This window comes from Calypte anna, chromosome 4 (genome assembly GCF_003957555.1).
Source record: "Calypte anna isolate BGI_N300 chromosome 4, bCalAnn1_v1.p, whole genome shotgun sequence".
NCBI lineage: Eukaryota > Metazoa > Chordata > Aves > Apodiformes > Trochilidae > Calypte > Calypte anna.
The window spans coordinates 13,416,297-13,433,439 of NC_044247.1; the positions used below are offsets into that span (position 1 = coordinate 13,416,297).

At 41.6% G+C, this 17,143-nt stretch overlaps 1 protein-coding gene across 1 annotated transcript in view; it reads left to right on the forward strand.

The window, feature by feature from the left end:
* Positions 1-17,143, forward strand: part of GRIA3 (glutamate ionotropic receptor AMPA type subunit 3) — a 144,790-nt gene that overhangs the window by 86,151 nt on the left and 41,496 nt on the right. Inside the window, exons 8-11 of the mRNA XM_030448850.1 lie at positions 3,054-3,158; positions 4,495-4,602; positions 5,730-5,936; positions 15,281-15,657. Coding sequence (XP_030304710.1) covers positions 3,054-3,158; positions 4,495-4,602; positions 5,730-5,936; positions 15,281-15,657 — 797 coding nt within the window. The remainder of the gene's footprint in view (positions 1-3,053; positions 3,159-4,494; positions 4,603-5,729; positions 5,937-15,280; positions 15,658-17,143) is intronic.

Sequence of the window (17,143 nt, forward strand, 5' to 3'; positions counted from 1 at the left end):
AAGCACCTACAATCTGGCTCCCCCATAAAAACCCAAGCTCCCCCTGACAGCAGGCAGGAGCCAGTTTGCAAATGAATATACTGAGGGTTTCTAAAGTCAGGCTGGGGCTGCAAATCTGAACTGAACTGGGTCCTCAGCATGTGTATTGTAAATTTTGCAGGGATGCATGTATTGGTGAACTTCAACACATTATGCAGTGCTGAGAGTTTGCCAGTAAAAAAAGTCAACTTAGGTTGGTTCAAAGCAGTGGAAAAAATGTTGTTGGTCATAGCAATACTGCTGGATTTCAGCACCAGCCTGAAACTTGACACAGTTTAGCCTCCAAGCAGTTCTGATTCTTGGCAGAACTTTCCACTCAGCTGTTTACCTTCTGCATGGCCTGGTTTGTATCCCCAGACACTAGTTATTGCTTGGGATCCAACCTCCCTTCTGTCTCAAATGTTGATTTTTAACACTTTTTAGCTGATTTTTGTGTTAAAGCAAGTGACAGCAGGAAAAAATGGACATAATTTTCATAGTTATGAGACATGAATATGGTCTGCTTTTGATCTGGCTCAAATAACTCTAATAAAAAGCTGTTAGAATTATTTTAACACAGACACAGAACTTGAGTCAGATCAGAATTAAGCCCATGTTAGGTGTAAACACATCCTAGACGAGCAAGGCCTTTGTACACTGAGCTTAGTAATTGCTTTTTCCCAATTACCAAATTGGAAGGATTATATCAGAAGGTTATAATGATTATAGGAGGTTATATTCAGATTATATCATTTTTAAGAGAGGGACGATTCAGTCTGACATTGCCAGAGCTCTTTTTATGCCATTATGTCACTTCCTAAAAAAATGTCCTCACTGTACATTCACTAATGTACCATTACACACTTTTGAAGAGAAGTTAATTAAATTCAACCTTCACAACAGTTAAAGTATTTGTACTGGCCATTTGAACTTAATTACAAGCAAAGCATAAAACTCCTCAGAATGAGGCACAAGGTGTTCATGTCAACTAAGAAGACCAACACTGCTCCAGGAATCTTTCCTTATTTGGGAGAATTGATTTTGGAAATATAATTTAGAAGATATACAAAGTCAAAGTCATTATTGATAAAAAAAATGCAGACATTTGACTTTCAGCTGCTTGCCTTGTATTGCTTTAGCTATTCAAAGTCACCTAAGTTTATATAAACCTCCAACAAGTGCTCCCCAAGATGATCCCACACTGCCTTCCAGACTCCATCCTCTCCATCGCACTCTCTCTTGCTATTCAGTGATCTTGAATCTTTGCTTGGGGAAAAAAAACAACTTTGATTTAACAATGTTTCCTCCCCACTTTGTAGAAAAAACTCACAAAAGAAGTTTTTTTCCAAGGCATACTTGAAATATTTTGTGCCAGCAGAAGCTTCATTGCCACACTATAGTCATCCTGCTGGCAAAAGGGAAATAGGCATTGTGTGAGTCTGCTTCCCTAAAATCTTGAAAACTGTGCATATTTGTATCTCTGAAGCTGATTCTTCATCAGGTCAGTGGCAGAGGGTTTACCTGAACAGATCTGGGCAGTTACATTTGCAGCTGTCTCTGTGCTGCTACCAGAGAAGCGTTTTGGGTCCTGGTGAGTTTTCCTGCCTTGGTGCAGCTGGATTTTTTAAAAGTGCTGAGTTTTCCCACTGAAGATAGAAACAAATTAAATTTTTAGTCTAAAGGTGTCGAGTGCACAATGCTGTGCATGATTAAATCCCTGTACACATCAGGTTGAAGCCTGGAACAAGCTCTGCTCAGACATGCAGTCACTGCTCTGCTAAGGTAGCCAGAGAGCTTCCAGCAAGAGCCAAGAGAAGGGACAGCAGCTCAAGCCTGGCTTCAAATGATGTGTCAGCTACCCTACAAATACATTTTCTCAGCCCACAGTTGGTAAGACCTGTTAGGGGTAAATTTGGCTTTCAAAGTCCCATTCACCTTTCTGGTGGCAGCAATAACTCATGTATTCTTCTGAACCCCTGAAATTATTATGTAATCTGTTTCAAGAAAGGTTCAAATACATTCACTGATTAAAGAAAAAAAAATTACACTCCTTATATGTTGGTCTGAATTTGGCTCTCTGGATAATTTGGAGTTCAAGGCAATCTCACTGGTTTTTTGTCACCTTGTCCACCGTAACAAGTTGGATCACACCATCTCTAAATTACAAACAGCAGATCAATCACCAGCCCGGAACAGTTTCCTTTTGACTCATCTTCCATCACCTCTTCCTGTAACTCCTACAGCATTTTGCTAAATATTAAAGCTAATTTACCCCTACTGAAGTTTCAGACTGTTACCCTGGCTGCCTGAGATGACAGCGTGTCGGTGTCGATAAGTGATAAATGGAAATATCTCACCCTTTCATACAGGAAAATAAGAAAAAAATTTTCTTTGAAACAAAGTACTTTATACTTCCCCTTTTAATGATTCATCTGAATGATGTAGGTAATGATAATGACTTACTGTCTATCCACCCATCCATCCAGATTGAGACCAGAACTCCATAAGCAGTAGAGAAAATTGTCTGTGCTCGTTCCGAGACGACATTAATTTCTTTCTCCTAATCTGGGACTGATCTTAAAATAAAGCACTTCCCAGAATGAGCAAGGACGTGGGATTCTGGTCCATGCTGCAAATCACTCCGTACCATATCATGAGGGTTTTAATGGCACTGAATTGTTGCATGGGCTGTGCTGATACTCCAGGCTGTATTGGGGAACTTGGTGTGACTGAGCGTGGTAGAATCAGTCTTTCTTAGATATATGTGCAGGGTTAATTTCATTTAAATGCATCTTGGTCTGTGGTAGGGATTCATCAGCTGAGTATTAACTAACAAAGAATATGCACAGCTGAAACTGAGAGAGCTGGGATTGGTTTTTTTATGAAGACTATAACTGGCTGTGTCAAAAGCACTGCAAGTCTCTTAATATAGATAAAAGTTGTACTAGAGCTAGTGGGTTCCTGCAAAATGTAACAGAAAGAAAGATAAAATGAATGTTTTATTAAAATGCTTTTTTTCTGTTCATCCCCTTAAGGTGCAAGTTCAAGGAATGACAGGGAACATCCAGTTTGACACCTATGGGAGGAGAACAAATTACACAATTGATGTGTATGAAATGAAAGCTGCTGGATCACGGAAGGTGAGTTTCCAGACAGATATCCAGGTTTCACAGCTTCACAAATATTTATCCCAACAAACTAATGAAACTCAAAAATACCACAAGGTGCTGTAATAACAAGGCCCTGAGGAAACCCCATCTTCTTGTTGTCTTTCCTATCCCAGGATTTTTGTTCTGTTCTGTTCCTGGACCCAACCACTCACCCTGCTTGATATCTTCATTGGTTTCCATGTCAGCTTCAGACCCAACTTTTTCCCTTAAAACCCTTCTGGAGATTTTCCACTGCCAAGCTTAATACCTTTAGTCATGGTCCTCTGCTCAGCCCTATCTTCTAAATTCCTCTCCATCTTTCTCTTCCTCTCCTTAGCAGGCCTGGGAACCACAGTGAAGCTTAAGCCAGTGTCTTTTAGAAAACTCTGAAATTAACAGAAAATGAGATTGGTTGTAATTAGGATTTGCTACTCATTCTCTTATCTCCTAAATAAAATATAGAGCCTAAGTGGGAGAATAGCCTAGATCTCTGTTAAAAAAGAAATTTAGGGCAGATTTTTGAAAATAATTAGGTAGACAGGGTCTCGGGAGCATCAAGAGAAGAGGCAGTGTGGCTGAGGCACATAAATCCCCTTGTTTTCACCTGGCAAGAGGTATCTAACCTGCTAAGCCACCACTGAGACTCCTTAAACTCTCATGCACGTATTTGACAAATAACAAAATACCCCTGGATATGGCCCAGTCATTCAGATGGGTTTACAGAGCAGACAAAAGTGTAATTTCTGTGCTGTGCAGAAATACAAAAAGCAGGGTAATAACATAGTGTAGCTGCAGCACCATGAAGGTCAGCACAAGCTGAAAAATAATCACCTCGTGCTCACAGAGGGGTTTGTATCCCATACTGAAGATAATCCTGCTGTGCCTGTGTTGCTTGTCATGGCTGAGCATCTTCTCTAATCTCAGGCATGTCTGTGGGGACTGTGCTCACTGTCTGAACTGTAGCAAAACATGGATTAAAAGTGCAAAATAGAAGAAGTGTGCTCAGAGTGCTGGGCAGTTTATTTTCATCTCTATAATGTATTCTTACGATGTGGATGGATGGGAATTTTTTCCACAGGCACCATGACAATGTGAACTTAGGGGGAATTTTATATATATTTATTTTCACTTAGATTTGACTTGTGTTTATTTGCATGTGGGCTTGTGAAGGTTGCTTCTTGAACAGAATGAAAGCTAATGTAGTCCTTTAATGGCAAAAATATTACAGGAATAAGTGTTACAACTGTTTTGACAATTCCTATCACAAGGTCATGCACCAGAGTCCTTGTAAACATATGGAATAAGTTGCCAATCTCCATTCTTCCAGGCTGGTTATTGGAATGAGTATGAAAGATTTGTGCCAGCATTAGATCTGCTGCCCTCTAATGACACTTCATCTGTGGAGAACAGAACCATAGTGGTCACCACCATCTTGGTAAGTTTGATGTTTTTGGTGTGTTTGTGTTTAGGAAATAAGACACGTGGCTCCTGAGGAGGCAATGTTCAATTCCATGTGACTTCAAGTGACTGAAAAGTTCAGGATTTTCCAGAGATGTACTGACCCAGGAAATTTCTATGGGTGTCAAGACAGGAGGAGCTCCCTGAGCTCAGCATTGCTGCTTTTCAGACACTTGAACTCTGATGCAGTGCCTCACATAAGTGAAGTTGTTACTTGTCAATGACAGCAGGATTTGGCTTTCCTGCTGGAGGGTCAAATCTCCCCCCCCTTCACTCAGGTAAAGCTCCTGTAAACTCAAGCCCTGTGGAGTGAGTAAGGGTGGCAGAATGAAGGCTGTAGAGAACTGAAACTGCTCTGGCACTGGGTGAAAAGCAACCTAGATCCCTGCAATTCCTGAGGAGTAAAACTCTTCCTGAGCCTCCCAAACAGCAGCACCTGTGCCAGCCCCAGTGCCTCTACCAGATGTGCTCTGGACAGTATTGGTTGTGAACTCTTATGCCTTGTTTTGATTCTCCTAAGCATGAGCCAATTTTCTGATATTTGTTATCCATTGTGGTTTATATTTCAATGGATTTAGCAAGATACAATCTGTGTTTCAGCTAGAATTTTCCAAGGAGGATAAGGGAATTTAGTGACAAAAATTGATGCTGAGGATTTTAGCCCAGCTTCCCTTAGGCTGCTTTGAAAATATCTCCATCAGTGCCCCATTCTAGGCTGTTGGGGCCTTAGGAAATTATTTTGATGGTGCAGATGTTGGATATGTCAGTTCTTTAAACACTAAAACCAGAATTATTACTACAGTGATGCTAATTGACTGTCTGATCAGCCCTAATCCTCCAAACAAAAGTGTGGTTTTGTTAAAGTGGAAAAGTCCTATTGTCTTCAATGGGTCTGTACTAGGAATAAAATCAGTATTATGTGTGGCTGTGGGATCAGCCAAGGATTTTAAAACTGCAAAATCTGCCTGTCCAATTTCTGTACCAAAGCAGGAAATATTGTAAATGCTTGCCAGTAACATAAAGGATAATAACAGCTCTCGTTTTGTGTGTTTTAAAGCTGTGTTTTACATTCATAGACTTTTGATCTTTACTTTTGTTTCAAAGGAATCACCATATGTAATGTATAAGAAAAACCATGAACAACTAGAAGGGAATGAGAGATATGAAGGATATTGTGTAGACTTAGCTTCTGAAATAGCAAAACATGTTGGAATAAAATACAAACTGTCAATTGTTGGAGATGGGAAATATGGAGCTAGGGACCCTGAGACTAAGATATGGAATGGCATGGTGGGTGAACTGGTCTATGGGGTAAGTTTCTCTTAACCTTCATTTTAATGTTCTTTATAAAAAGTTATGCTCAAAGTTAATAAAACGCAAAATAAAGCTTCTCTGTTTGAATACCACCTTTAATATTCTAGGTATTTCTTTGTAGTTGACATTTTTATAGTCTACTTTTCTAAGTCTTTCATTGCAGGAAAATGTTACTTTTTGTACTGCTGGTCTCCAGATGAGGGGCCACAAAATGCTGAGAAGTGGCATTGGGTAAACTTCAAATTGTCTGCAGCAGAATTTGCAGTTTGCCCTTTATACTGCTTTTCCATGTGCCATCTCTCCTTTTTCTCAGTCATTCTTCCAAGTGCTGGGAGGGTGTCCCTCCCATTCAGGGGCTGCCCCTGTGCTGCTGACCCTGCTGGGATCACTGGTATTGCTTAAGGACTCAGCCCCATGGTTACTTGCTAGGGTGAAAAGCAGTGCAGGTGTAAAATCAACCATTTTTTTTTCTTTTTAAACTTTGGCTTGGTTTGGCTTTAAAAATCAACTGTCAGACACATAAAAAATAGCCTAATTCACTGCATTTCTCTTTATATTTCTGTATTGGTTGTGCCTTGCTTTGTTTAGTAAGAGCTAAAACAGCCCGGAATTGCCATTTTAGAAACTTCTTTGAAAATGAGAATTTTGGAATAAAGATAAACCAGATGGGAGGGGGAGAAAATTGGCTTTGCAGAAAAGACTTTACAAGCTGATATTTCATCTTTGCATTTTTTTTCCCCCAAATGCTAATGAGATGATTTGCGATTCCGCCCAGATCTCCTTTACAGTTTATTTTTAACAAGCTTTCCTTTATTAAAAATATCTGAGCAGAAGAGAATATTTCCATTGCCTCCTTTTGTTCCATACTGAGTGTAATTTCTGAAAGTCACCTCGAAATTTCCTTGGGATAACATATCATCATTCTTGTAAAATGTTTGGTGAGATAATTCTTTTCAAATGACTCAGTCTTGCTAGATTTGCAAAAGTTTTCTTCTTCTGGAGCAGTCCTGATGCCTTATTCTGTACTTGGAAGCCTATTCAACTGCAAAGTATTTTATATAAGCAACCATGGTTTTGTAGTGCTGTATTAAGGAGAGGGGGAGATCTACTGATCAGAGGAAGTGAACAGGTTTGGACCCTGGGTTCTAGCTTCAGTTTCTTGTTGCACTGAGCTTTGGCACTGTGCAAATCTTCTGAAGTCTCAGTTATGGCCTCAGTTTGGGAAACTTGGTGTTACCTCTTAGAGAATGCAAGGACATCCAGAACCTCTGAAGCAATTACATGGCAGTGGAAACCCAAACTCTCAGTTTTCTTGTGTGGGGATCAAGAAATAATAAGAGCATTGACTGTAAATGGGGCCTTTTGATATACTTGCCAGTGACAATGAATGAAACAGGGTTTTTTCACTTAAAAAACCCCCAAAAAACCAAACTAATCATGCCATTTGCAAAAGGCATGACAAAAAAACAACCCAAAATTGCTGCTAACAGCATGGGGCCTGATAACACTAGAGGAGGAAAGGGGTGAAATGGGCCATTGCCTCTAGGGCTTGAGCCAAGTAAAATTAGATGGTATGATGCAAGATCCATCTGGATAAAGGTTCACAAAAAATTATCAGAGGGCTGATAATAGGACCTCTCCTATGAGGAAAGGCTGGGAGAGTTGGGGTTGGACAGCCTGGAAAATAGAAGGCTCCAGGGAGACCTTAGAGCAGCTGTTCAGTATTAAAGGGAGCTTATAAAATGAGGACAGACCTACTTAAATAGGGCCTGTTGTGACAGGACAAGGAGTAATGATTTTAAACTAAAAGAGGTGAAGTTTAGACTAGATCTAAAGAAGAGATTTCTTTTTTTTACCATGAGGGTGGTGAAACACTGGCACAGGTAGCCCAGAGAGGTGGGTAAATGTTTCCAGATCCCTGGAAACATTCAGGGTTAGGTTAGATGGGGCTCTGAGCAGCCTGATCTAGTTCAAGATGTCTCTGCTCACCAGAGGATGGACTTGGTGACCTTTAAAGGTCCCTTCCAACCCAAACCATTCTGGGATTTTATGATAAACTAAAGTCTTGTGGTTTGGGTTTTTGGTTTTTTTTTTAAATTAGTTGGAAACAGAAGTGCTGAGGTACTAACAGGCTGACTCCTGTTCTTACCTCTGCTGTCTGAGTGGTTCCAAAGAATGTTTATCAATATGGTGATAGGCACTTTATATATATAAATATATATATATATATATAAAGATTGGCTGCATCTGGCTTTTCCCCAGCCCCTTGAGAAGAACCCAGCTCAGTCTCTGCCTCCTTAGCATCAAACTGAGACAAACTCCTTTCCCTTGACCCCCCCATACTTGTGACATTCCCACACCAGCACAATCCAGCCTCACAGGCACCACAGACCATACCTTAAAAAAAACCCAAACTCACTCCACTCTTTTTCCCCTGCAGAAAGCTCTGTTCTTTGTATTCTGATGCAGAGTTTTCATCTCTGTTTTCTCATTAATGAAAACCTGAGGACTCTTTCCCTCCCTGACCCCCACCAGCTCCTCTTCTCATGCTGTGAGCTCAGCTACTGAAGCTCCTTCACTGCAGTGCTCAATTATTCAAAGGTCAGATGTGTCCCTTGAGCTTTGACTGTAGACCCAGGTTAATGCTTCCAGCCCAGCTCTGCTGAGCCAGCTCCCCATCCTGCCCAGCTCAACTCCTGAGCTGGCAAGCTGCACAGAAATCCACCTGGCTTTCTACAAGCAGGAAAAACACCCTTTGAGTACCAACCTCACCAGCCCTCCAGACCCTTCCCTATTCTTTTTGCAAAGACAATGAAATACCCTTGGCCTCTTTCTCCAGCTGTTTGAGGGGTGGTTGGGTACCACAAGGATGTGCACAAAGCCCTTTGAAGATGAAAAGTGCTCTAGAAGTGCTAATTATTTAAAGCAAGTGCTTCATTTATGGGCTGCCTTTCCTTTATCTCTCAGGGGCTTAAAACTCTATTAGGGAGCTAAAACTGCACATTACCCCCAATGCCCCTGTGAGCCGTGCCTGCAAAATGACTGTCATATTTGGCTCCTCTGGATTCCATTTTGGGAAGACAAGAGGGAGATTAGATTTTAAATGCCTTTATTAGCATCTATGGAAGACAGGCATGGGGGGGATAAAAGGGGCCTGATTGGTTTTGGTTCCAGTTATCCAGCAGCTGAACTGAGCTGTGGCAGAAAACATAATCTTTTAGATTGCATTTGTCTCAAGTGATAAAGGGTGACTTGTCACTTGTCAGCTGCAGAGTATTCCTGACCCAACAAGCTTCTCACCACCACCTGGCACTGCTGGGATGTCTTTTGGAATACTCTGCCCTTTCTTGCATAGCCCCATGCACACAACTCTTCTCTAAAACTGCTCTTAGGACAATCATAGGAAGTGCATGGCTTGTCATTTCAATGCCAAAACCCTAATTAACTCTAATTACTGTTTACTCTGTGCCAAGTCCTTATTACTGTTGCTTTTCCTCCCTGTGGGTTGCAGAGTTAGGAGAAAAAGTGCAGGCAGGTCCTTGCAGCCTCCAGACCAGTGTGTGGGAGAACTGGGAATGATGAGGAGGAACGGAATAGGGCTTGGTGTGCACTGAGCTGTACCCAAAACCAAGGATGCTGTGCCCCAGAGCTGTGGGTATTCCCAGACTCCTTTGCTGAACAGGAGAACCCAGAAGTTTTGCTAGAGAGGAGCTAAGAGGACTTTGTGGTTTCTTAGCAATCGTGGTGGTAGTAGTAATACTAATATTAATAAGTGACCAAAAAAAGAAATTTAACTGATTTTTTCCTAAATCAATAATAAGTTGAAGAAAACCTTAATTTTTCTCTTTAACTCTGATAGTGTCAAAATAGGACTCTTCTTCCTACCAGAAACATTCCTACCAATTCCAGTGCTTTTATTTTGTAAACTAAGAGAAATTTCAGTAGTGTAGTGGAAGCTTTTCACAGAATAAAAATAGCAGATAGATAAAGCTTTGCTTTTTTTTTTTTTTTTTTTCCCCTGCACATTTTAGCAGAGGGAAGTAACTAAATCATTCTTTGCCTGGGAGACTGAGTCACTGTTTCAATCTAAGCAGCAAAGCAAACCAGCAAGGCGAGTGCTGCCTTCCAGTGACCCCCCTGCCCTTCCCACAGTGCCCACCCCACCAGGCTGGTGCTTGGGGCTTTGTACCCACCAGCTGCTGGGTACTAGACAATCATCTTTTCTCCTCTGTAGGGTAAGCCTCTTTCTGTAGGCTTTTATTTCTTCTTTCCCTTTTAAATCAGGAGTCTGTTCTTCCTTCCCTGTTCAGCCTGATGCTTTTCACATCGCTGAGGCTAATTGACAGGAGGTTTAACACAGAGCTTAATTGTAACTACAAATGCTTGGGGAGTGGAAAGAGCAGCCAGACCTCACAGCCTTTAAAACTCTTCTCAGGTAAAAGAAAAAAAAAAAGTCATTATAACAATCTTTCAATATGTAAAATAGCACAAAAGACCAAAGCATGGAGTCCAAAAGACTCCATGGAGACCAAAGCATCTCCCTGCCTTTAGCAGCCTGCCCAGCCTTGCCTGGCACTGGCCTCTCTGGCTCTCCCAGCAGCAGAAGGAAAGACCAGAACTGGAACATACAGCCTTAAAATGGCAGTGGAGAGGGAGACTTCTTCCAATTCCTAATTCTTCTCAAAATGTCCCATGTGCTTGACAGCTGTGTCCCATGTGTGTGTCACTGCTTGAGTGTGCAGGGAGCAGGAGATGTTTCTCCCCACAGCCCTGGTTTCTAGAGGAGGGAAGCCCAGGTACAGGTGCCCAAAAGCAGAGACACAGAGAGCTGTGGGGCCAGGCAGGTGCTAAGCAGGTGGCAACCAACCTTGGCCTTGACAGAGCCACCCTGACATGGTCCCAGGCTCTGGCTTACCTGTGTGCCAGCACAGGCAAGGAAGCTCCTGTGACCTCAGAAAGCAGATGTACCCTTAATTTCTCCATTTGCTCACAGTAGCAGTGCCTCAGAAGGAGCTGTGGGCACCCACATAAAGCACACATGGACTTCACATTGGCAAACTACAGCAGACAAGGCTAAGTGCAGCTTTAACACCTCGAGACCATTGCTCAGCTAATACACATTTAGCCTTCAACGCAGCATCTTGCTGGCAGGGTATCAGTTGTTGTTTTTAAATAAGTGTGAGTTGATGTGTTAAAAACACATTGCCCCCACGGCCTGGCCTCTCAACCCACTCTGATGGGTATGCTGGACTCTCTTTACAGGGTAGCTTTTACCAGCAGGTATCCCGGGTTATGTGTTGCTCTGTCTGACACACTTTTCTGCTATCTGGAAACATCAGGCTCCACTGAGAAGTCCTAAAATATGCTCAGAGTCAGTTGTAGTTCCAGCAGCCTCTTCTGAGACTGCTCTGTACCTGCATTCAGTACTTTTGGGGTGCCTGGAGGTTTGGTTACCAGTAGAAATGGGGCAGTGTCCCCTTGCTCCCATCTGCACATAGAGTGCTGCCTGCCTTCCTGACTCACAGAGCTCTGCAAAGTGCCTGTAGCACAGCCCCACTTCTTGAAAAGTAACAGACAAGCAAAGAAATTGCTTAGTTCTGCAAGTCTGAGTGACCAGAAGCACGTACAGTCAGGAGCAGCAGTATCTCTTGCTGTCCTCAGTGTGTGGCTTTGAAGTTAGGAAGACTCATCCCTAGGTCTGTAAGCAGAATTCGATCCCTCCTTTCGGATTACAGAGGTGGAACATCTCATCACTTTTCTTTCTCTGTGCAGAGGGATATTTCCATTTGCTTTTTTTTTTTCTCCTTCCCCTTAAGAGTCTAGAGGTTTGCAGCTCCCTGGGGTCAGCTTTGAAGAGAGTAGGTAGTGAGTGCCTCTGTGCTGCATGTCCTCCCTAAATCCCCCCTCCCACTCCAGCGGGCGAAGGCAGAACAAGCCTCAGAGGAATCCCTGACATTTCTCACCCAGCTCAAATGCAGTGAAGATGATGTCTGAAACACCATTAGTCATGAGTGATTAGCAAAGCTTAGTTATTGAGGTTCTGAAACCCCCCTCCAGTTCTGCACAGGGAAGGGCATGTTTGTGGTTGTGTTCTCTTTAATGGAGTTCAATTTTTATGGGTTCTGCTTATCTGCAGCCATAACAGGGGGGGAAGTTCACAACGGTGCTGCAATTATTGATGATCCTTTAGGGTTCTTAGAGCTCTCCATAAGCTCTCCATTTCAAATGCTGTATCTCTAAATAAATAAGCAAAGAGCTGCCTGGTTTTTAACCTCTGGAGTGCTGTGAATATTCAAGGAAGTGGCAGGGAACCAGGCTCAGGTGTTGGGTTGTAGCTGGTCAACTCTCAGTGCCCTAGTTGTTGGTGGTTTCCTGAGACCCTGTGTCTGAACCCCTACTTATTCCCTCTGCAGAAAACAATTGCTGCTGTGTTCATTTAAGGCAATGAGGGTGTTGGTGTTTCCAATCCATTGAATGCCTATCAAAAACGGTAGGAAAGGAGGAAGACAGAAATGTATCCGAAAAATAAATACTAGTATCCCTTGTAATATTAAAATGCAATTTTAAATAATTTAAAAGAAATCCATAGTGTATGATATGAAGGAGGACATGGTAACAATCAGATCTTTAAAAACCCATTTGTCTGTGCTACAACCCAGCATCAGCTGCTTTCCCCCAAGGGCCCCACAGGAACATCCTGCATGAACTCAGCTGCTCCTGAAGGAGATACACACTTTATTGCACGCTGCATCAGCACTTAGGAACAACTCCTCCATGCCTACTTTGGCAATTAAAATATTACTTTGGGAGAATTAAATTTCTCCAAGTCCAGGAAAACACTACTTTATGTAGCATCTAAATGCTGTTAGAGCTGAAACAGCCTTTTCCTATCTTGATGAGGTGTTCCTCTGAGCAGAAGTGCTGCCTCTCATCTAAACTTCACTTTGTATGGAATCATTGCAACACCTCTGCAGGGGTCCTGATCCATTAAGCTTGCTCTAACAAGGATTAATTTGTAAGTACCCCATTAGTTCAACACCAAGTACAGTAGCTGTGGTCAAGGGGCTTAGACTTCCAGCTAGCCCTGGACTCTGATTATTTAAAACTGATGTTCTGTGTGCATTTCATGCTTCCTGAGTGCAGATATCTCATGTTTAACAGTAGCTCAACAAGCAGCATCTTGACAAAGACAAGATATGTTTGCAGAGAATTTGTCAGTGAATGACTTCCAGCATCATCCCCTCCCTTTACCACTCTCCCTCTGTGTCCCCCCCCAGTCTCCCTGATCCACTCCTCTGCCAAGCCAGTGAACACCCAGGCATCCAAAGGCAGCCCACACCTCCAGTTTTTATATTCAAGCCACATTAAGCTAGATTTTTGCAGTGCCCACAAATCAGGTGAAGGTCACTCAAGGGGAAAGGCAGTGCCCTGGCATGCATGGATGTCCACAGAGGCTGAGGAGGGCTGGGAGAGGGGCCACCAAGGGTCATGGTTTCCAAATGGCTTCCTTAGGTGCCCAGGCATGGTTTATCTGATTATTCCATGCAGTGAACTTGTGCTCATACCTTGTAGTTGCACACACCAGTACAAACTGTTGAGAGAGTGACTGGAGCAAATCACAGAGTCCATGTGTGCAGATGGGTGCTCCACAGAGGGCTCTTTGCCATAGAGGACCAGTCTTTGATCCCACAGCTCTGTCCTTAGCCTCAAAACGCCAGGAATTCACCTGGGGCATTGCTGTGTGGTACTCCTCAGGGCATGCCATGCTGAGAGTAACTTTACAAGAAGCCTTCTCCATTTCAGCTCATTAAGCTTAAGTGAACTATCCTGGAGGAGAAACAAATCAGCTATTAATGAAAGTCACAAACATCCCCATCAGATTTGCATCAATGCATATTCAATTACTTTATGGCACAGGTTTTAATCACTCCTTGTTAACATTTCCTGTTAACTTTTATTCAAACTTGTACTTAATCAAGTTTTTATTTTTCCACCAAAAAAAAAGAGGTACATGCTTACTAGCAGCAAACAAAAATCTGATTTAAGGAGGTCACAGGGCTTAGGTACTGGTAAGTTAAACTTCCCCTAAGAATTATTTTTTCTTTCTGAAATTCTTAATTACCAGTGAAAGGCCAGCTTTAAACGTTACCAGTGACATGAATAGTTAGAGTGCTTAAAATAGAAGATTACAAAAAACTGGGTGTAGACTCTCATAATAATAATTTCTAAGTGAAAAGAGCTTTTTTTTTTTTTAACATTCTAGTACCCTTGGTTTTAAATGCTGACACCTGCCTGAACATTTAGCTGAGTCAAGGACAGTTTATCTGAACAGCAGAACTTGAGTCTTTCTAGCACAGAAATACAGATACAATTAAATGTGTTGAAAATCTATTCTGGAATGTTATTTTTAATCAGGTAACTAAGTAATTTTTTATTTTTTTTTTAACTTCACATTCTTACCCTCCCCTGGAATCCAGCAAAGATGTATTGATTGCAGGGGAGGGTATTGATTGGTTCAGCTATGCCAACAGGCTGATGAATGACAAGTGGAATGAGATCAGATTGTGCTTCCAGATGACACAGCCCCAGAGTGTGGTCTATATTCCAGATTTATAGAGCTCAGATCTGTATAATAGGATGGCATACATTGTCCTGAAAGATCCTACTTTGCATTCTTCTCTGATAACCCAGCCTGTTTACTACTTCTCAGACATCCTAAAGTCTGTATCACCATTCTTCAGTGGCTACAAAAAGGGTGTGCTGTCTGGTTCTTATCTTCTCACTATCTTATCCTGTTGCAATGGGGTTTCAAAAGAGCATATGGGATGGTAACACCACAGTGTAGCTGAAATTCAGTGACAGATTTGTTCTCTTAGGCTCCTTTTATAGATCCTGGGGGTAATCAGTAAGTCGAGAGAAAACTTGCTGAAAGTATGGAAAAGAGGGAATTAAAATCTAACAAATACATCATTTGCCCAGAGTCCTCAAAAAAGGTGGATGGATAGAGACCATGACTAGAAAATTATTGTCATCTCACTGTGTAATTCTCGTAGTCCATATTCATTCATTTTAATGTAATAGAAACTTAAATATACATTGGTACATATGTACCTCTATTGTGAGGCCCTTGCACAGATCTGATTATGATTTTTCTTGTTAAGAATTTTCTGTCAATATCACATAGTCCTTAACTTCAGTGATCCCAAATTGGGCTGCAAAGAAAACGTTTCTCACTCACTCTTGTAATGTATCCTGATACAGTAGCTTGAGACTAATTCACTAGATTTGTGATTCTGTTGCAATGGCCTTGTAACTAACTTGGGTTTCTTTTCCCTTTTCAGAGAGCAGATATAGCTGTTGCTCCCCTCACCATAACACTGGTGCGAGAAGAAGTCATTGACTTTTCCAAGCCCTTTATGAGCCTGGGCATCTCCATCATGATCAAGAAGCCTCAGAAATCTAAACCAGGCGTGTTTTCTTTCCTGGATCCTTTGGCTTATGAAATTTGGATGTGTATAGTCTTTGCTTACATTGGAGTCAGCGTAGTTCTTTTCCTAGTCAGCAGATTCAGCCCTTATGAATGGCACTTGGAAGACAGCAATGAAGAGCCACGTGACCCTCAGAATCCTCCCGACCCTCCAAATGAGTTTGGAATATTTAACAGCCTTTGGTTTTCCCTGGGTGCCTTTATGCAGCAAGGATGCGATATTTCTCCAAGGTTTGTTCCATACCACTCCATCACCTTTTTGCATTTTATGGTCATTCTCTCATGCCATGGTGCATATATGTTACCATTTCAAATTTCTTTTTAATTCTGAGTTTATTTTTTGACATTCCGATCAATGCTAAACATCATCATGGAGTCACCACGCTTGGTAACATTCACCTCCAGAGTGAGCAGCATTGCTTTAAAATGCCATTTATGCATTTCTGCCAAACTTATATACACCATGTTGAGGCTGTAAAATGCATAGGGTTGTCACTTTTCAGCAATGCTTGGAGGGCTACCGTGTTTTTGCTGCATATCTCATTTTGCGGTCATCTCCTTGGTGCATCTGACATTTTCTGTTTTGCAAAACAAGAATTGTTTCTTTTAAAAAGTCACATGCAACAGCACTTTAAAACACCTCCACTCCTGTCATGGCCCCTGCTCCTCTTTGAACTTTCTTTTGTGCCTAATTCCTCTGCTTCTGTCCTTCTTCAGCCATCCGTTCATCTACTACTAATTTGCTCACTGCCGTCTTTCACGCTGAGGTCTCTGTGTGCTCCTCCAAGAGTTTCCCTCTGTGTGTGTCTCATTATTTCAGTCCAGTCTAATCTGTTGTCCCATGGTTGATACGGTCTAATAAGCATTGCCAGTTTCCATAAAGATTTTTCATATTTATGAAGACAGTCTTTCTGAGTAAGTCTGTAGTAAAACACGTACGGTGTTAGTTCCAATTTAACAGAGAGCACTGCTATTTGCTGTTGTAGGATCATATTTCTTTCTCAAAGGAGCATTTTGAAAACCACCTGAAGCCAGTGAAGGTCTCTCTAGCTGAGCAATACATGCCACAAATGGGTTTTGAAGAATTTATATAATGTTTCAACATTTGCAGTGGTCAAATACTTTGGTGGTGTGCCTGTGATAAGCAGTAAAATTATCTGGTTTCTTAGTGATGGAGCACTAGTTATATTTTGTATTACAATATTTTAATAACCAGTTTACATGTATTTTAATTATTAATAATACCTGCTTAGTAAAAACAGGACACAGTTTTTCTCTTTAATGAGGTTTCCAATTAAGTCTGCAGAGACAGATGTTTTCTAGCCAGGAATTTATATTTGAAATACACCTTGCTAATATCTGTATTTGTTTATCTTTTCCAATACCTGAACTATTGAAGTTACCAGGTTTTCCCAGTCGTTATAAGGGATATTGAGTAGCCTCACTGAAGCAAGTGACCAAATTTCTCTGAAGTTTCATGGAGAGGATCATGATTTTACCTCTTATAATGTAATAATGATCCTTTCAGTTCACTGTCATTGCACGTTAGATTTCCAAATGATTGCAGCAAAATCCAGGACTTTCAGATACTGGTGTATGCCTGGTGGTATTTAATGCAAGTCATGCACATGTTTTAAAAGACTTGATAGCAGCAATTAGATGTCATACTTGTCAACAGATGCAGATATATCCTACATAAAAAACACACAGAGATTTG